At 52.3% G+C, this 20,966-nt stretch overlaps 1 protein-coding gene across 1 annotated transcript; it reads right to left on the bottom strand.

Moving 5' to 3' along the window:
* Positions 1–1,279: 1,279 nt before the first annotated feature.
* Positions 1,280–20,418, bottom strand: ACVR1B (activin A receptor type 1B). Its single transcript, XM_021548286.3, has 9 exons — positions 20,259–20,418; positions 11,117–11,356; positions 9,948–10,196; positions 8,636–8,866; positions 7,866–8,033; positions 7,184–7,340; positions 6,612–6,736; positions 5,864–5,994; positions 1,280–5,302 (listed from the first exon to the last, which is right to left on the bottom strand). The coding sequence occupies exons 1-9, from the start codon at positions 20,380–20,382 to the stop codon at positions 5,177–5,179; spliced, it is 1,551 nt and encodes a 516-aa protein (XP_021403961.2). The 5' UTR covers positions 20,383–20,418; the 3' UTR covers positions 1,280–5,176.
* Between the last annotated feature and the right edge of the window lie 548 nt (positions 20,419–20,966).

Here is a 20,966-nt window from a genome sequence, read left to right as displayed (position 1 = left end):
GATTTATCGGGAGGCGGGAGATGGGGCAGGGGTGGCCGCAGCCCCCGGGGCAGCCGGAGGGATGGAAATCGTTCCTGCGGGATCTCCGTGCGCCGAGCTGGGACACGGAACAATTCCCGGAGGCAGCCGCGGTGGCTGCTGCGGACACACGGAGCGGCTCCGGCGGGAGGCAGCGGGAATTTTCCAGCTGGAGTTGAGAGCTTTGCCCAAATGTTTGTTTAAAATTTGCCAAAAAAAAAAAAAAAAACCCCAAAAAAATGAAAATCGTAACAATCCCGCTGGCGTTCCACCCAAACCTCCCGCCCACAGCCTGGCCTGGGGTTACCAGGAGGGAAATTTGCTCCAGGAGCAGAGCTGCTCTGGGCTGGAAGCGCTGGGGAAACGATGGGATGGAGCCCACCACCGACCCTGAGTCACCAAACCACCGGGAATGACGAGGAACACCCCGTCTCCTTCCCAAAATCTGGCAATGACTTGGCCCCTCGGCTGCAGCCACCCTAGCCTGGTTTCCCATTCTGTCTCCTAGAGGAGCAGACAGGTTTTGCTTTAAAATTCCCCACACCCTCATCTCTCTCCTGCCCACGTTTCCAGGATGGGGCTGGATTTTCCTGGGGACCACAGCAGGAGCTTCAGACAAAGCTGGGCATGAGGAAGGACAAGCCCAGATGGTGCCACCCCCTCCCCACCTTGTCTGAGCCTGGGGGGACCCCAGGCCTCGGCAGATTTTCCCCTTGATCCGCTCACGACAGACTCATTTGCTCTAATTAAGGAATTAGTAGGGGCAGTTCACGCAGCACCTTTTACCCTCGGAGCAAACAGGATTTTGTAGGGGCACGGGGGTAGTTTGCTGTGGGATTTATCTTTCCTCGAAGTGGGTCAATGTGGATGCTCCAGGGGGGTGCCCACTGTATCCACCACACCCCCAGGGATGCTCTGAGGGATCTCCAAGGTATTTATTCTCTGTGACCCCTCAAGATCTGTGCCCATCTCCAGAGTGGGAGCCCCAAGTTCAGCTCTCATCCCTGCATGGGTGGAAAATCTCACCTGCCACCTCTTTGCCTCACCTCCACTTTGCTGGTGGTGCTTGGTGGGTGTTGGAAGCTGCATATTCACTAAAAAATGGGAATATTCAACATTAAAATGTTTTGACCAGGATTCCTAAGAGATTATTTTAGCTGTGAGGGATGAGTCCCCCCCTCCCCGAACCCCTCTCTGAGGGATTGAGTTGTGCCCCGCAATTCCCACCTCTCCCAGCGAACTGAGATTGCAACACCTCACATGAATAAAACAAACTTTTAATAATGTACAGCAGAAATCGACAGCCTGGTTTTATATTAAACAAAAGATCTCCTATCTTACACCGTATGTACATTTGCATACTGAAGAGGTAAAGTGGCTAAGTGGCTATTTTCTTACAGTCCTTTGCTAAGAAAACGTACAAAACCAAACGAAATCAAAGGGGCAGAGAAGTACCAAGAGTTCTGTCCTGCAGCCACGTACCGCTGATGGATCCCCCCCCCTCCTTGTCCTGCACAGGGCTCCCCTGGGAACTGCCTGGAATCTGCTTTTTTCCCAGAGCTGCTGCAACTTTTGGAGGGGCAGCTCGGCAAGCACTGGCGCCCCCGGGCACCGGTTTGCATGGAAAGTGCTGTGTGAATGCTACATGGTCAGCGTTCCTCCTGCTGCCTTTTGCCCATCTCTCCTGAAATGAGGATTTCCCTCAAATCCTGCTGCTAGGGACGTGCCCCGGCCTCGTCCCTTTGCCCAGCCCTGTTTGGTTGGGCGCTGAGGCAGCTGCAGTGTGGCTACAGTGGGAGGGGGCGAGTTCAGTGCGAGTTCTGGAGCTGCCCGTGGGCACCGGGATGGGAGAGCCAGGGAGAGCCTGAAGTGCCCAGAGCGGTGCCACGGCACCTGCGGCTGCCCCAGCTGCTGCTCCAAAGGCTTGGGAGTCCTCAGGGCCCCCTCGGCTTCTCAGTGCAGGTTTAGCTGGGTGAAATCTGAATTTCGGGCTTGCAAGTGCCCCTCTCGGCTTCTCAGTGCAGGTTTAGCTGGGTGAAATCTGAATTTCGGGCTTGCAAGTGCCACCCTTGGTTCTCAGTGCAGGTTTAGGTGGGTGAAATCTGCATTTCGGGCTTGCAAGTGCCCCCCTTGGCTTCTAAGTGAGGGTTTAACTGGGTGAAATCTGTATTTAAGGTTTGCAAGTGGCCCCCTTGGCTTCTACCAGTTTTAACTGGGTGAAATCTGCATTTTGGGCTTGCAAGTGCCCCCCTCACCTTCTAAAACTTTTAACTGGGTGAAATCTGCATTTTGGGCTTGCAAGTGCCCCCTCACCTTCTAAATGCAGTTTTAACTGGGTGAAATCTGCATTTTGGGCTTGCAAGTGCCCCCCTCGTCTTCTAAATGCAGTTTTAACTGGGTGAAATCTGCATTTTGGGCTTGCAAGTGCCCCCCTCGTCTTCTAAATGCAGTTTTAACTGGGTGAAATCTGCATTTTGGGCTTGCAAGTGCCCCTCTCTAAATGCAGGTTTAAGGGACATGTGGAGCTGGGAACTTCTGGCTGAGATGTGACTCAGGACATGCTGGGAAGGGACAGGGGATCCCCATCCCAGCTCCCACTGCAGATCCACGCCGCCAGAAACTCCTCGGGGGATGCAAAACGGGTCCTACCATGATTCAAAAACCACATTCCTCACTCTGTACAAGGTCACGGACACACAGGGAATCAGGAGAGAGGGACACATGGACAGGGACACAGACAGCAAGAACAGAGGGACTGAAATAAAAACAACCCTGGCGGCCAGAGCAGAGATGAAACCTCACCTTAGAGAGCAGGAGCCAAGTCAGAGTAGAAACAGTTCCAGTGTAAATCGAGCTGTGCATTTGGTTGTTTCTCTTTTTTTTTTTCTTTTTTTTTTCAGTGATTTCTTTACAAACCAACAGGTCAAGAGGTAATAATTAGAGATTGTTTTTCTGCTCTTAGAAAGAATTAACAATATTCAAAAAAGTTAAAATCCAGACCATCCCAGAAAACAACAACAATAATAATAATAACAATAATAATAATTAAAAAAATAATAATCAAAACCACTCCAGTTAAAAGTTATGGCTTCAGAGTTCTCTACTGCAGACACTGACCTCCACACCACAGCTCTTCCTGACTGCCAAAGTGATCAGGGCAGCCACAGCTCTCACATCCAGAGTCTCTGCAGTCACCCCACCTCTCCCTCGCCTAGATTCGGCATTGAATCAAAAGAAAACCCATGCAGATCCCCCCACCCCACACTGAGACACAGCCACTTCCACATTAGGAGATATTTATACACCTATATTAAAAAGATGGATGTTGATTTCCCAACCCACATCTGCTGTCAGATCCTGCCCAGCGCCTCGGATCACAGAATCACAGAATGAGCCAGGTTGGAAAAGACCCGTGAGCTCATCAAGTCCAACCTATGACCTAACCTAACACCTCCTCATCAGCTAAACCGTGGCACTGAGTGCCACGACCAGTCTTTTTCAGACACGTCCAGGGATGGTGACTCCTGCACCTCCCTGGCCAGACGATTTCAGCATCCAGTCACTCTTTCAGTGAAGGATTTTCATCGCATGTCGAACCTAAACTTCCCCTGGGGCAGCTTAAGGCTGTGTCCTCTCGTTTTGTCAGTGGTTGTCTGGGAGCAGAGACCAACCCGGCTACAACCACCTTGCAGGGAGTTGTAGAGAGTGATAAGATCTCCCCCGAGCCTCCTTTTTTTCCAGGCTAAACAACTCCAGCTCCCTCAGTCATTCCTCACAGGGCTTGTGTTCCCAGCCCCTCACCAGCCTCTTTGCCCTTCTCTGGACACGCTCCAGCCCCTCAGTGTCCCCAGAACTGGACACAGCACTCGAGGTGCTGCCCAACCAGTGCTGAGAACAGGGGAAGGATGACCTCTGCTCCTGCTTGCCACTCCATTCCTGACACAGGCCACGAGCCACTGGCCTTCTTGGCCACCAGCTCGCGTTGAGTCAGCTGCCAAACAGCACCCCCAGGTCCATTTCTGCCTGGCCACTGTCCAGCCACTCTGTCCCCAGCCTGCAGCACTGCATCATCATCAGGCCCCCAGAGACCTGCCGGGGTGTTGGAGCTGGGAATTGCATTCCCAGGAGAACCGAGTCCTGCACTTCCCCGCGTGCCAGCCACAGTGCCTGCTCCACCTCTGTCACAATCAGCTCCCCGCTACCCCGAATTACAAACCCCAGGGGCTCAGGACAAAAAAAAACCCCTGGATTTCAGGAGCGATTCTCAGTTCCTTATTTGTTTCGTCTTAAAAAAGGGAAGGGGTGGCAGTGAGGCAACCTGATGGGATGTTGTGGCAGCCGGCGGCGGGGTCGGCCGCGGCACCGTCGGGGAGCCGGGGCTCCGCTCTGCAGCAGCCTGTCCAAGCTCCACGACGCTCACGACTCAACACGGAGAGCACCAGCGCAACAGCTCACGAACGGGACACTCGAGATTTGCACATGCACAGGAAGCACGGACAGAGATGAGCCACCCACAGGCAGACACCGCACGGCTATGGAGGAGATGACCAGGCACGGGGACACGCGCGCCTCGCGCATGCAGACACCGGCGCGCCCCGACGGCCGTCAGGGCGCTCACTTGGACTTTTTCAAGCTTAAGAAAAGGAGGGAGAACGGTTTTGTGAAGCTGATCAACTGTTCCGGCTCAGCCTCTTGGAAGAGAGCACCATTTGTTTTGCTTTTTTCTGCATTAACGTGCCAGTCCCTGGAAAAATCCTCGAGGTGTACGGCAAGAAAACCTTCCCTTTCCCTTCCCGCTCCCGGCACCGAGCACCCGGGGCTGGCTCCGGCCACACCAATGGGTGCTCAACGCACACTGAACTTTACAGGGATTTCCTTTAGAGGAACAAAGAGTTACGATCATGGCTGAGATCCCTCGGGTGAAGTCCCTCTCAAGTCTCCACGCTCTCAGGAGGTGATCACAAAAGGTTTTGGATTGTTTCATACCCAAGCAGGGAAGAGAGCGGCTCCGTAGGCTCCGTCCCCCTGCCTAGCAGCCTGCAGGTCCCGCTGTCTGGTTGTAGCAGTAGGTTGGGCTGAAACACGAGGTAGGCCTCCATCACATATCTACTCTAGCACAGCAGCTCCTGTGCAGTTTCCTCCTGCTGAGGCTCAGAGCTTAAATTTTCACATCTTCCTGGACACTGAGCTGGGAGAGGGTTTTCTTAATGCGGAGGGCAGTGAGCCGAGCTGCTCCGTTGGCGTACCAGCACTCTCGCATCATCTTGCCCATCACCCGTAGTGCCTGGGCAAGAAAACAACAGAAATGTCAGCGCTCTGCTCTTCCCCTGAGCCCACGAGGGTCTGCCAGGCTGCTGCTCTGCCTGGGCACTGACACTGCCTCCACATCCCCCAAAATCAGAGCGCAGCCTACAGTACTTGTTACCTCATCCTGGGGGAATCATGGAAAGGTTTGAGTTGGAAGAGACCCTAAAGCCCATCTCATTCCACCTTCCAGTATCCCACGTTGCTCCAAGCCCCCTCCAACCTTGGACACTTCCAGGAAAGAGACAACCCCAGCTTCTCTGGGCAACCTATGCCAGGGCCTCACCACCCTCACAAGGAAGAATTTCTTCCCAGTATCCCATCTAACCCTGCCTTCTGGCAGTGGGAATCCATTCCCTCTTGTCCTAGAACTCCTTGTAAAAATTCTCCCCCTCTTCTTTCTTGCAGACTCCCTTCAAATACTGGAAGGCCACAATCAGGTCGCCCCAAAGCTCCTGTTCTCCAGGCTGGACAATCCCAATTCTCTCAGCCTTTCCTCACAGGAGAGGAAAAGGGACACACAGATGAAAGCAGACCTCACCTCGTAGCTCTGCCACCAGTTTGGGATGTTCGGCCGTAATTTCTGGTCACACACAACCTTCCGCATCTCCTCAATGGAAGGATCAGAGGGTACAAGGTCGTAGTAGGGAAGCTGATACTCCTCATGGATACCTGAAAGGCAGAGCAGGGAAAATCAAATTCCTGGGAAGAGGGAACATGGCCACTGTGCTTGCTAAAGGCAGACTGATAGAGCTTTGGGCTCCATGACTCACTGCTGAGATGCGTCAACACTTTGCAGTTATTTAGAACAGAATTGAAGAATCTGGAATTGGAGTTAACAAGAAAAATTCAGGGAAATAAAATGCAGCTGCCTAAACTGGAACGGAGTCAGCAGGCTGGGATCGACACCTCCCAGCAAGGCGCCAGGGTCACTGAACCTCCATGGCATGTCACAGTCACACGTGGGATGATGCTGCAGCTGCACGTGCCGAGACATTTACACTGATCCGGGGGAGTTCCCCACCAACCAGCACCACCACATCCTGAAAATCCATCCAAAGGAACATCAGCCACCACTGGGAGCACCAACACCCTTGACCCAACACTGCCTGGGCTTAGCAGCACTCATGGGTCACTTCTGTTACCTCCACTGGTGACAACACACAGGGACATGTCCTCCCACAGCCCTGCTCACCCTCAAACCTCCCAAACACCTGAGCAGTGGAAGCCCCAGGCTGGCAGAGCCAGGAGCAAGCCTGGTCACTGGCCCAGCACACACAGGACGTTACCTCCTGCGTTGCACCTTCGGGCAATCTCCCAGTAGACCAAGCCCAAGGCGTAGATATCAGCACATTTAAAGGAATCAAAATGCTTCATGTTGATGGTTTCATCCAAGACTTCTGGGGCCATGTATCTGCACAGAGAAAGGAAAAACATTTTTATTCTGAGAGGGAATTCTCTGGAAGACCATAAATGATCAGTTTTCCCACACAGCACTTCCCAGCAGAAAAAGCTCTGCTTGGCACAGCCACTGTCAGAACAGAACTGGGCCCCGTGATCTAAAAGAGTGAAGAAAATAACTCAAGAACTACAGCAAGCTGGGAAAAGAGGTAAAAATGTCTCAAAACTACACCAGGCTCCCACCAGAAGGTCCCAAAGGCTTTAGTGAGGCCAGGCTTGTTGTTATGTATTAAATGAGCTCCTGGTTTACAGGGCTGCCGCCATGGTGACACCTAGAACATCCCTTTGGCATCAACAAACAAGACACTGGGAAACGCTAAATTCAGAGAATTCCCCCAGTGCTGAACCCGCAGCTCAGGCATTTGCAGCCACCCAAATGTCTGCACGTGCATTTTCCTACCGTTTGGTTCCAACCCTTTGGTTCGGTGCAATGTCGATCGTGTCTGTGACGGAGTCGTGCCGGACGGCCAGGCCGAGGTCAGCGATGGCGCACGTGCCGTTCTTCTTCACCAAAATATTCTTGGATTTCAGGTCTCTGTGAGCGATCCCAGGTTTTCCTAGCAGAGCAAAATAAAAAGCAGCAAGGGTCAAGCTGGGGAAATCCATTTGTCGAACTGGCACAGAGGCAGAACCGGATTTCAGGGCGTTAAACCCGCTGTTGCAACACTTTTTCCTGTTTAGCTTCATAAGGAACGGAGCAGGGAAAGGCTCCAATCGTGTTTTGGAGGCGTCACTGATGCAGTGGCACCCAGAGGCCTCAAGAGGGATGTAAACTCCACATCCCAGCATAGGCTCCGACGTCAGGAGCCTGTGATTCTGCTTCTGCCTGTGCTCACATCCCACCCAGGCAGCGCCAATTTTAGGATGGGATGTGAAATGGTGATATAACTCCTGGGAGCGAGCGCCAGGTTAACCCACTTCACAGCCAGCCAAAGCAATCGCTCTATTTCTGGTCGATAACCACCAGATGAAGCCGGGCTGACTCAGGCAGGGTTTGCTGCACAGCACAGCAGCTCCCTTCAGCAATCCTGTTTTAACCTCCCCTCAAGAATTCCCAACGCCTTTCCCAACTTAGCTTTTACCCTGAGTGCCCACGATCTCCATATGCAGGTGGGCCAGCCCACTGGCAGCAGACAGGGCGAGCTTGATCATGCCCTCGATAGTCACCGTGTAGCGATTCAGGTAGTCAAAGAGAGACCCGTGCTCGTGGTAGTCAGAGACGAGCCACAGCTGAGTCCATGTCCCATTATCTGCAACAGGAAAGAGATGGAGCTCAGGCAGATCCAGCGAAGGGATGGCCACTGAGCATCCCACATGTTTTTTGGGACAGAGCAGAGCTGCTGTGTAAGTTTGCAGCTCAACAAGGGCAAGTAAGAAATGGCTCAAATCAGCCATAGCGTGGCCAGCAGGACCAGAGCAGCAACTTTTCTCCATGGTGAGGCAGCAGCTTGAATCCTGGAGTCAGTTTTGAGCAGTGTAGAGGCCTAGAGAAGATGACTTAATCAGCTTCAGTCCCCCATGACAAGAAAGATGTGGAGGTGCTGGAGTGTGACCAGAGATGGCCAGTGGAGCTGGGGAAGGGTATGGGTAACTTCTGAAGAGCAGCTGAGCGAGCTGGAGGGCTCAACCTGAAGAAAAGGAGGCTCAGAGGTGACCTTCTGATGCTGTTCAACTTCTTGACAGGAGGATGGAGCAAGGTGGGGTAAAAAGCAACAGCTGGAAATGGCCTAAAGTCACACCAGGGAAAGTTTAGATTGGATATGGGAGAAAACTCCTTGGAAAGGCTGGAGAGGCACTGGAACTGGCTGCACAGTGGTGAAGCCTCTGCTCCCAGGCCCCAGGCACTTCTCACCTTTGTTATCTGCAGCAATGAACCCCAGGATGTTCTCGTGCCGCAGCATCACGGTTTGGTAGATCTCTGCCTCCCTGAACCAGGAACGCTCCTCACGCGACGAGAAGATCTTGACAGCCACGTCACCTCCACGCCACCTGCCCCGCCACACCTCCCCAAAGCGGCCTTTGCCGATGATCTCTTGAAGGACGATTGTCCGAGCCACGGTCCGCTGCACAAACAGAGGCAAGCCTGGGGACCAGGAATGGAAGAAATTAATCCCCTGTGGTAGCAGAAAACCTCCTGAAACCCCAGAGGCTGAAGAATGTCCTCAAACCCAGCAGGCTCTGCATTAGATAACAACCGGGAGCCTCAGCAAGGCCCAAAGCAGGAAATGGTGGCAGCTCCTGTGTGGGATGTGCCACTGCTTGGGCAGCACCTGCATCTTGCTTTGAAGCAGAGATCCAGCCTGGAGCAGTGGGGGAACTTCTGCTCCACGACAGATGAAAGGAACTGCAGCCTCAATATGCAAAGAATGGAACTGGATGAAGTCAGTTTCTGCTAAAAAGCAGAAAATCCCCCAAATTTCTCTTAAGAAAGGAGTCCAAATATCGCTGCCATTCCTTACAGAAAGCACTGAGCTCACCTGCCCACAGCATGCATAGAAGAGATCCCAAATATTTTATATATAGCAGCAGATGTGCTGCTGAAGGTTTATTCCCTGGTCAAATATCAGGTTGTGACATTCTCTGCCTCTCTGGATTCTCCTACAGATTCCATCTGCTGCAGAATTCCTTTTATTCTTTAACCCCTCCTAGTTCAAAGCCACAACTAAATGGTGGGTTTCCATCTATTCTGGGAGCTCCTTTTAAGTGCTACAGTAGCAAAGACTGCACGTTATCCACCCGGGAAGACCCAAGGGTTCTTTGGGATGAAATGGGCTCTGCAAATGCACTATTTGCACTGTAAAACGTTGATCTGCTGGGATCTTCCCCATTTTCCTGCAGCTTTGATGCAGGTGCTGCCTTGAATTCTCCTCTGAAAGCCAACAATGCACAGGTTGGCAGTTATTGGCTGTTTCCAACCCAAATCCTGTTCCAAGGCTGGGAACAGATGCAGCTGTTTGCTCTTGCAGTTAAGGAGGAGTTTAACTACTACTCTTACCTGAACAGACCACCACACAATTTAAACATTCCTTCAAGTTACTCCTGACAAACCCCCCTGAACAGGCTCCGAGGCAGCAGCCTCACTGCCGTGGCAAAGCTGTGGCAACCACTAGCCCAAAGAGACAACTGCAAGTTCTCACTGGTCACGTCCCACCGTCTCGCAATACCTGAGCCAGAGCCAGAGGTGGAGAGATCATAGACCAGATCCTGCAAGGTCTTGTCCTTGGAAAGGCACATTTCACAAGAAGGATCTTCCATGTCCAGCCGCTGGCGGTTGTGATAGACCCGTTGGTGGTGATGGAACACGAAGACCACAATGATCATGACAACAAACACGAGGAACACGGGCCCAGCAATCACCGCCACCAGCTCCACGGGACCCCAGCTTGACGGGGGCTCGTTGTCTTTCAGGTGGCCTTGGGAGGAAAGGGAGGAGAAAACCAGACATTTTGAGAAAATTATCCTTGCTTTGAGGACTTTCATGTGTTTTACTGTTCTCTCAGAGCCTGGACAATTTCAGCCTGGGGACGCATCGAACAGTATTAAGGTGGGGCTGATCATCAGGCAGGCAAAATGCAGCTGAAACCCCAAAAAGAAAATGGAGCTGCAGTTGTGGGATCAGGGATTGTGGGCTGTTCATTCACTCTTTTAGGCAGGAGTGTGTTCTGGGCTGATTTTCCAGAACAGCCTGCAGTTCACCTTCCATTTGAACTCAACCAGTCAGCCAGGGCTCCCTCTTTCCCTTTCGCCCTGCAAGAGCCAGTGAACTTGTACCTGAGAACAATTATTTGTTGTTTTGAGCACAGATGAGACCTCCCCACTGCTCCTAAGGAAAATGACTCTGCAGTCTTCCCAGCACCCACTAAAAACCAGCCCAAAACAGAAAGTAGGAGGTGTGAGGAAGCACCACATGCCCTCTCTGTCCCAGGGATGAGAAGCAGAAGTTTCCCACACCCTCACTCAGAGGCAGGGCTGCTTCCCTTGTGTTCTGAACACAGGCACCTTCCTCCCCACACACTCTGCTCTGAAGCTGCTGCAATGTTCCTCTACTTGTGCTCAGCACTAAAAAGATTTGGAATCTTGGAAGGAAAGCAACACCAGCTGATAAAGGCAGGGCCAGCTCAGTGACAAAGGGAACATACACATTCCCATTTGAATTTGAAGTAGTTTGTTATTTCCACTTTATAGATGAAGGAAATAAACCCAGTGCTCAAGTTCATGCAGCAACTGAAGGGAAGAAGTGAAAACAGGGCCGAGAACTCCAAATTGCCAATCCCAAACAGACAGCTCCTCTCCTCCCACTTCAAACACATGATTTATCTGACTCTCTACTTACCACTGGGAACCATTAAATCAATTTTGTTGCAAAAATCGGAGTAGCAGCAGTGAGTATTACGCAGATCCTCTGAACTCAGACAATAGAAGGGTTTCCCAGCAGGAATCAATTTTGCCTCAGGAATGCAGGTCCGAACGTGGTGTTTGACACCATCCAGGTTGAATACTGAGACCATGCAGGCACCGTCCGTCTCGCACGTGGAGTTGGCTTGTTTGCAGTCAGAGCACAGACATGTCAAAGCTGAAATCAAAACAAGATCAGCTCCTTAAAACCCACAGAGAGCAAAAGCTCGAAGAAGAGGAAACCTTCTTTAAATTCTCCATTTCAGAAGGGCCGTTCTCAAGCTCTGGAAGAACCGGCTCTGCAACCAACACAAGTCATACTCTGTATTCCAGACCTGCAAGAATCCAATTTCAGCATGAAGCAGACTGTGGAGGCAGAGGAGCCTTTCCAGGAGGTGCCTGTCCAGGCAGACCTTTGCCTGCCCCTGTTGCAATCACCACCAGCCATGACCCAAGTCATGCCTGCAAACCGGGCGAGATCCGACCGAGATCCTCTCCCAGCCCAGCCTCAGGTCAGACTCAACCCAAAAAGCAGCAATTACTCAAACTGACTGACCTGATTCCACCTGGGCTGACTGTCCAGGCTTCCTGCAGCTGCCTAATATGGGCTGGCAAGGGACGACCACCCCAGCTCACAGAGACAAGGGGCAGCTGGCAGAGGCCAAACCAAACCCAACCCCAACCCCAACCGACCGCATGAGCCAAGCGTGCACACCCAGCTAGATCAGCCACTTATTTAATAACTGCTTTCCTGATCCAAGACACTACCTTGGGTCAAATAAATTCCTGGCTTTCTGCCTGCTCTCCACAAAGATTATTTGGATAAAGAGAAGGAGAAACTCCGAGGCAGATTCCCACATTTTTCCACCTCCCAGCTGTCATTGCACTTTTCTTAAGATGCCTGAAAAACTATAAGCAAATCCCCAGGTCTTGCCATCCTTGGGAACAAAGAGGAATCCAACAATGTCAAGAAGAAGGGTGGGGCTTGTTTAGCAGCAGGCTGGGTTTTCACCAGCTTTCATAAGCTCTCCCAGCCTTCCCAGAGGGAATCCAAAACATGTCCTTACCCGCTGCAGAAATGGGCTTTCAGGTAGGGAGGGTGTGAAGAGGGGTTTTAAAAGATACAAGTGCCACAGTTAACTTCGGCCAGGCTGATCTAAATCCTCTCAGTGTGAAGTCACACACAAAGTCACCCTCAACACTTGTGGAGTGGGGCCATTTTACCCTAAGCTTAATGAAAAACAAGCTGGTCTTAATTTACTCAGGGCTCCTTTAGGAGGAAGACACCCATTAGCCCTTATCCCAGAGACCTGGGTAAATCAATCAGGGTAATTGCATTACTATTCACTTAATTCTCTCTGGACGCTGCTCCTCCTTTTCCAGCTGCTGTTGTGAGCTGTTTCAGATGGGCAGAATGTGGGTGCTGGTTAGTTTGGAATCAACAGATTCAAAACTGCAGTGGAAAGCCAGTGCCAACAGCCAAGGGAACGTCTGGAGCTGTGTCAGGAGAGGTTTAGGATAGGCATCAGGGAAAGGTTCTTCCCACAGAGAGTGCTGGGCACTGCCCAGGCTGCCCAGGGAATGGGCACGGCCCCGAGGCTGCCACAGCTCCAGGAGTGTTTGGACAGCGCTGCCAGGGATGCCCAGGGGGAGATTTTGGGATGTCTGCACAAGGCCACGAATTGGACTGGATGATCCTGGTGGACCCTTTCCAACTCAGGATATTTAATGATTCTGTAACTCTGATCAAAAGCTGAAGAGCTGTTGAGTGAGACACCTTTAAAAAGGATCAGGAGCAAATGGAGCTAATTACCAGGTGGCTCAGCACAGGCCAGTGAAAAGGGACACGGGACAAGAAAACAGGACAGAAAACAGACAGGGAAGCCTGTCAGACTGATCTGTGTTGAGAAGGGTGGAGAACATCTATAGATTCTGAAGATTTTGAAAGGAAATGTTATAATAAAAGGAAAAAAAACCCCTCCACTAACATGCATTTCAAACAGCTTCAAGATCAGTGTTCTCCCATGGTCAGCAGAGCGCAGAAAAGACAATTCTGAAAAATACATACACTTGGGGGAACAAAGGTTGGTGATAAAGGAGATTTTATGGAAATCTGAGATGGCAAAGAGCACCCAGGGCACATTCCTGCCTTCATGTCTACTTAAAAGGAAATGGTCTTTTAAAGCATCTCCCTTATTACTTATCAAAAGCTCGAGGTACAAATTAAAAACATTTAACCCACACACATTTCACTGTGTAGGCTCTTTTCAGTTTGATTTAGATACAACAAAACTGAACTTTGTTCCTGTTAGACTCATTTTTGAGGTCTCAATTCCAAGATTTAGGCTGTGGCAGTTTTGCTTCCAGAAGCTACAAAGCAAACAAAACACTTCAATGCACTAATAAAACTGGTTTTGTAAACTTCTGAGTGAATTATCTGGCCTGAAACTGAGCATGCCTGTGAGAGTGAAAGCAGAGAAGCAGGTCGTGTCTGCTCAGTCTCATCTGTAGGATTAAAAAACAACCAAAAAAATCAGTTTACCTGCAAGGTATGATACCAGAGTCCCAGCTTGGAGACAGAGCGAGATCCTTATCTGCTCTGTGCAGAAAACTAAAATTTCCTGCTGAAAGAGGGGGATGCCCCACGGCTTCACCTCACCCTGTTCCCCCTCTGAGACAACTGCTCTTTTTTAACTGTAATTCTTATGTTTGCACCTCAAAAATCCCCATAGTTAGAGAGCAGCTAGAACAAAGAGAACAGAGCCTTCAGCACATGACTCTCCTTCTCTCCACCTCTCATCACAGACCCTTGAGGGGCTTTCCAGGTATTGTTGGCCAGAACCTCCAGGCTGCAGGCAGGAACTCTCTGATTTTCTGTGTGTGCCAGGGAGGAAAGGCCTGTCTGCACCGGGGCTCACTGGGAAGCTCCTGGCAAAGAGAAGAATTACAGAGCAACTCATGCGGGTCTAGTAACTCCAATTTGCTTAACCAGAAAAGCAAATTCTTCCATCAGAAATTTATCAGAAGCCAGGAAAAAAGCAACTGTTGTTTGCCCTTGGGTGGGGGACAGAAGGTGGGCAGGGAAGCAGAGCCCCCCGCTGGTATCCCTTGGGTGCTCTCGAGAGCAGCCGGGGCAAAGCAGGAGGCAGGAGTGGATAAAAGGATTTTTCATGCCAACAGCATTCTTTTTCCTTGGGGAAGAAAAGCTCCTATTGAGCCAAACATATAATCTACTTAATAAAAAACCCGCCTGGGCTGAAGGAAATGGATGGGGTGAAGGGAAACAAAGAGCAGTTCCCAGAGCTGGGGCTGGGGCGGCGCGTTCCCCCCTCGCAGAGCGCCCGGGGATGCGTCTGCGTTGGAAGGTGCTGGAGCTGGAGCAGAGCCTCGATCTGCGCCCCACACGACACCCAGAGCCCGGCCCAGCCCTCCAGAGACACTGCCTGAACAAGCCCAACCTTCAGCTGCACATCCTGTGCATGAAAAGCTTTGTTCTCACCGGAGGGATGGAGCAGGTTGGAGCGAACCTGGCTGCGATTCGATCCGAGGCCGGGCCTCACTGCTCTTCCTCAAAACCTCAGAGGTCACTCAGCATTGACAATAAACAAAAAAAATTATTTGTTTATTGGCAGTTCTGAGTGACCTCTCCTCGATCTTCGACCATCCCAGCTCAGGGTTTGACTCCTTCAAGCCCAAGAGCTGGTTCTGCTCCCCACGAGGTTGCCAAGTCACAGCCCCAGCTCCAAAAAGATGCTGGGGCACAGAGGTGTCCATATCCCCTGCATCAACCACAGAAAAAAGGAAAAAAGCAAGGGCTGGCTCTCTCCCTCCAAATCCCCCCATTAAAAGCAACCTGCATTCCCAAAATGGATCCAAACAAACAGGTGGGGGGCTGTAGATTTGAGCTCTGTGCTCCAGGGAGACTCAAACACTGAGCTCTGACAGGCAAAGAACATTTTTCCTCCTTTCCCAGCAACTCTCCGAGCTCATTTTGCACGTATTTATTCTCACACGGAGTTGCATGTGTCAAGATGTCTCTGCAGCTAGACAGAGGAAACTTTCACAGCAGAATCTCCTGCAATGGTGTTAACCACCTTTTGGAATACATTTTCCAGCATCTCCCGAAGCTGTGCCTAAGAAAGATGCCATTTTCTCAGGGCTGAACTCTACCTGATCAATATGTATGAGGATAATTAACCTGAAGATGATCATTGGTAAAATTGCCAATAACCACCCACGTATTTACCAGATAAACAGATTTTTGCAGGGATTGTAGCTGCTGTTCTTTTTCAACCGTTTGAATCGAGGCTGGAAGAATGATTCCCCTGACTTTGAGCCTTTCCAAGGCTCTGGAACAGGAGCTGCAGCTGATTGTGTCTTTGTGCAGCACCAAACTTAATGAGCCCCACTCTGGGAGCACCAGTTTCATGCTGCAGCAGCACAATGTTAGCAACAGAAACGGGGAACAATTGGCTTTGTAGCTCTGCTGCTTCTTCGGATGCTTTAATGAAGAGGGACGTGTGTAAACATGCTTGGAAGAAAGAAATACCTGTCAGTGTCTGTGTTTGGCTCTGTGCTGTGCCAAAATAAAGAGCAGCCTGTATTGCACAGGGTTAGGAAAAAGATCCATTCCCTCGTGGTGAGGGAGCCGAGGTGTGTCCAGGAGTCCCTGTGTGCTCCTTGTTCTGCTGGATAATGGAACAGAGCTCCAAGGAAACAACCTGCTCCCTTTCCCAGAGGCAATGATGAGGGGATACTGAGCCATCTGATGAAGGCTTTAAAGAAACAAGATTTACTTTCCATTATATTATCAAGGAATCCTGGAATGGCTCGGGTTGGAAGGGACCTTAAAATTCATTTTGTTCCACACCATGCCATGGGCAGGGACCAAGCCCCCTCCAACCTGGCTTTGGACACTGCCACAGAAGGGGCAGCTCCAGCTTCTCTGGGCATCCTGTGCCAGGGCCTCACCACCCTCAGAGGGGGAAACTTCCTCCCAATATCCCACCTAACCCTGCCCTCTGGCAGTGGGAAGCCATTCCCTCTTGTCCTGGCACTCCAGGCCCTTGTAAAGAGCTTCTCCATCTTTCTTGCAGACTCCCTTCAAGTACGGGAAGGCCACAATCAGGTCACCCCAAATTTCTGTTCTCCAGGCTGGACAATCCCAATTCTCCCATCCTCTCCTCACACACAGGAGAGGTGCTCCATCCCTGTGATCACCTTGATGGCCCTTCATACTCATATCCACCCTGACTGTTGTGCTGCTTGGTGTCCCCAGCAGGGATCCACCCCTCTATCCCTTGCTGGGACAGATTTGAGTCCAAAGTGACTCCCCAGGTGTCCCCTCCAAACCCCAGAGTCAGCTCACCTGCACCCACTGCCTCCAAAATCCAATGTTAGGCCAGTTCTGGATGCTGTCACTGCCCGTTTCCTTACTAAGGAGCTGGAGAAAGGAGCAGGGATCTGTTCAGAACCACCACCTCGAGCACCTTCCCTACATCTCACTTCCCCTCCAATTTCTCCTCCTGTTTTGGATCAAAACATTTCTCTTTTGCTTCTTGCTGGTGCTTATGATATCTACTGACCCGCTGCTGCTACACGAAATGGAGTTAAAATTAGCTGCAAAGCACTATGAAAAACAAAGCACTTTAAAGCAAGTCATCCAGAAACTAAGCATTATCCTGGGATATTTAAAGTTGGAAGTAAGAGTCTCAACTTCTTTGAGCTGGCTGCAGTCCCCTGGCACAGGCTGGACCTGACGTGAAGGCAGCATGGCTGACCAGAAAACACACGAAATGGAAAAAAAAAAAAGAGGCAGGAAGAATGTGGCTTTAAAGTGCAGAACTTTCCCTGCACCTACTCCAGGAACACAAAAGAGCTTCTGAATGAATTGTAAATAAGGAATTGACAAGAGTCTCATCATTAAGAGGTTAATTAGAAGAAGCCTTGATGTTTCTGCTGTTGCTCTTCCACCCAGAACACGGACACACAGCTCCCCATTCCCTCTCTGGGCTCTGGTCTGACACGGATTTTGTGTTTTAACTTGTCAGGAAACCAGTTTAGGAGCCAACAGACCACACACACACTGGTGCTGGGGAAGAACAGCCTGCACACCTGATGCCCAGGTTTATCAAGGTTCCAAGACTTCAGACCCATCCTGGCTTCTCTCAGGCAATTGGCTTTTCCAGAGTGGAAATACATGGTTTAACATGTGGTCTACATTCCCACATCCAGCAATCCACACTTCCGAGAAGGCCACAAAAAGGCAGCAAGACTTTAGCAAGGGGATTTAAAGTGCAGAGAAGGTTCTTCTTCTGCTGAAAAGAAAGAAATAAACAGCACTGCAGGGCAGCTGAGAGCCAGGGGCTTAAAAAAGGAGGACAAAGGAGCTCCCACCCAGCATTTCATCCCTGTAAAACCCTCACGGAGGAGCAATCCCTGCCTGCTCTGCTCGGGGCAGGACACATTCCCCCTGTCACCACCCAGTGAACTTTGCTTGCTGCTAAGAGAACTGACGTTTGCCTCCACTCCTTTCGCAACAGCCATTTCCGGAGCATCCACTCCTGGCAGCGTATCCAGGGGAAAGAAAAAAAACAACCCAAGCTGTCTGGCCAAGGAGCTGGACGATTTCAGGAATGCTTATTGGACACTGTTTTGAATTTCCAGTTAGAGAAAAGCTTTCTTGGAAAGTTGTAGGATATAACTGAAGGACCACGCAGAGTTTGCCTGATTTAACCGGGTAAATATTTGAAGCAGGTGTTAATAATAAAATCTGCTGCCCCAAAATTATTCCCCAGGGTGAGTTTTTCATTTATTTCAAGCAAAGCTGACCTGCAACACCCCTCTGCAAAGGAGCTTGATTATTTTCCTTTTTTTTTTTTTTTTTCTAAAGAAGGGGCTGGGGGAGTGCTGTCTGCACTGTTTACTGGCACGCAGAGGTTCCCAGCTCCCCAGCACTGCAGAAATTCAGATGTTTTCCCAGACCTTCCCGAAATAAGCAGCTGTTAAATCTCCGGTACGAGGCACAATAGCGAGGGCAGCCCCGGCATACCAAACGTGCATGATAGCTGCTGGAGCAGAGAACAATTCCCAGGGTGATCCCTGCCGTCCTGCACCTCATTCCATGAGTGCAACTCCCTCCAGCCCAGGCTGAGCTCACACCTTGCACTGAATGAAACCGCTCAGCACACACTGAGCGGAAACAATAGTCATTCATAGAGCCCAAAATCAAAGGCACCGCGAGTCGCCAAGTTTCCCGGGGATATGTACAGGCAATTGGTCCTTTCCTGTTTATTAATTATGATTTTTTTTTTTAATAAACACCAGCTTTTACCTAAGTGAAAGCCTGAGAACAGCCACGCCACGGGTCTCATCTGATCCTGCTCTGCCGCTTATCACAGAGGAGCTGAAACATCCTTGTAAGGCTGGGTTTTACCTGAGGTTACAGCAAAACTCTCCTCCCAAAAGCACATTTCTATTCCCAAATTCCCAGAACTCCCAGGTAAACCCTCACCTGCTGCCCAGGTGAGGTTTGAAGCCATTTTCTGTGCTCTAACAAGCCCGGATCCGCACACACACACACACACACACACACACACACACACACACACACACACACACAGTTATTACCCTCTGACTGTCAGGTGGGAATGCAGAACACAAACGCTGAGAGGTTGGGGAGGAGAAAAATATTCCCCAGTGGAACCTGTCAGAACAGGTACCTGAGTTACACAACAGTGATCACCCCGATGGCCTCAGAGCTGGGCTGCTCTGGGAAGCCCTGGACAGCAGAGGCAGCGGCCACCAGCCTGTCCTCTGTCCCATCGAGATGCTCGGGCAGGTCTTTCCTCTGGGGAAAAGGGCCCAGTCCACCCCAAATTAATTTCCTTCCTAAAAGTGGAGCTGAGATCCTCTGCTTGCCCCAAGGCTGCAGCAGAGGCCCCCTGCTCCTCCCAAACCCAGAGCTGAGACCCCTCATTCTTCCCCCACGAGCAGCAGAACCACGCCAGGGAAAGGGAAAAGGATCAACACGGAACAAACAACCGACACAAAGAGTTTTTCCTCCCTCACCTCCCTCCAAACAAATATTTACAGTTGTTCCAGTCCAGAAGCTCAGGGTATGGAAAGGTTTCCTTAAAAGCATGAAGTGCAGATGTTACAGACACGCTGCCACCTCTGGGGCATGGGGGGCTGGCCACTTCACCCCGGCATGGGCCACAGGATAATGGGAAGAGGCCACAAACTCCAGAAGTCTCACGACAAAACGGTGGCACTTCCCACCTTGGGCTGATCCACACCTCCACCAGAGGTGGACAAGCCCAGAGAACACCTCTGAGACCCCCAAGTCCATCCTCTGTGAAACCCGTAAATCCCAGTTTCCATCGTGGTCTCCCAAAACCAGGCTGAAGGCTCTCGGATCTCCTCCCAAGGTGAGCACAGGCCTCTTCAGAGCATCCCCCGCCCCAGTTGCTGCTGCCTCCTCTCCCCGACACATCCCCATCCCCTCCGCGGGGGAAAGCCCCAGAGCAGCTGGGCTTCACACAAACCACACACCCCTGGCCAAGCCTGAACCCCCCCAAACATCCAACACCCGTCCTTGATGCCTTCAGAGCCCCCTCTGCTTCCAGAACCCCTAACACCATGGATGCCACCCCCAAATCCTTTTCTTCACCCTGAAACACCCACACCTATCCACGCCCCAAACCCCTCTGGGGCCTCCTCACAGCCTTGGGGGCCCCTCCAAGCCTCTCCCCACCCGCCCCATTCCTTTTCGGCACCCTGGAACAGCCACCCCTGTGTCCCGCCGCCCCCAAACCCCTCAGGGCCGCCTCACGCCCCCCGCCCTCCCTCACCCTTTCCCCCGCCCCAAGCCCGTCCAAAATCCCCCCTGGGCCTCACCCCACCGCCGCCCGCCGCCCCAGCCTCGGGCAGGCCCCCCGGCATCGCCTCCCTCCCGGTTTGCCCGCACCGTCCCCCGCTCCCCCTCACGACCCCTCCCCGCTCCCCTCACGGCGGGGGCGGGGGCGCCGCCATGTTGTGCCCGGTGCGGGCCGGGTCCGGCGCCGCCGCCGCTCACTCACCGCGGGCCCCGCCGAGCGGGCCGGCCACGAGCAGGAGCAGCAGGAGCGGGAGGGCGGTGGGGCGCGGCGGGGAGCGGCGGGCGGCGGGAGGGCCCGCGGGGCGGCGGGCGGCCCGGGCGGCCATGGCGGGGACGCGCCGCGGCCTCGGAGCGGAGCGGCCGCAGTGCCGGCGGGCGGGGGAGCGGGGGCGGGCCCGGGGCGGGCCCGGCGGGAGGGGCGGGACCGGGGGCTGGGCGGGGCCGGCGGGAGGGGCGGGGCCGGCGGGAAGGGCGGGACCGGGGGCTGGGCGGGGCCGGCGGGAGGGGCGGGACCGGGGGCTGGGCGGGGCCGGCGGGAAGGGGCGGGGCCATCCCGCGCCTGCGCACGCGGGACGGGAGGGTAGGGATGAGGGAGCACCCCAAACCCTGGGTGGGGCACCCCAAACCACAGCTGAGCACCCCAAACCCTGGGTAGGGCACCCTAAAACACGGGCTGAGCACCCCAAACCCTGATAGAACACCCCAAACCCTGGTAGAACACCCCAAACCCTGGTAGAACACCCCAAACCACAGCTGAGCACCCCAAACCCTGGTTAGGGCACCCCAAACCACAGCTGAGCACCCCAAACCCTCGGTGGAACACCCCAAACCACAGCTGAGCACTCCAAACCCTGGGTGGGGCACTCCAAACCACAGCTGAGCACTCCAAACCCTGGGTAGGGCACCCCAA

The sequence above is a fragment of the Lonchura striata genome, chromosome 29 (genome assembly GCF_050655825.1).
Source record: "Lonchura striata isolate lonStrDom1 chromosome 29, ASM5065582v1, whole genome shotgun sequence".
Taxonomy (NCBI): domain Eukaryota; kingdom Metazoa; phylum Chordata; class Aves; order Passeriformes; family Estrildidae; genus Lonchura; species Lonchura striata.
The sequence above is the reverse complement of the archived record's forward strand: the minus strand, read 5'-3'. Positions and strand labels throughout refer to the sequence as shown.

What these genes read in the sequence shown, in the direction of transcription:
- ACVR1B (XM_021548286.3), bottom strand. Translation starts at nt 20,382, where the DNA reads ATGGCCGCCCGGGCCGCCCGCCGCCCCGCGGGCCCTCCCGCCGCCCGC. An exon ending in TGATTTAATGGTTCCCAGTG is followed by an intron (nt 10,197 to 11,116) that starts GTAAGTAGAGAG and finishes TTTCCTCCCAAG; the next exon opens with GCCACCTGAAAGACAACGAG. An exon ending in CACCTCTGGCTCTGGCTCAG is followed by an intron (nt 8,867 to 9,947) that starts GTATTGCGAGAC and finishes CCTGGTCCCCAG; the next exon opens with GCTTGCCTCTGTTTGTGCAG.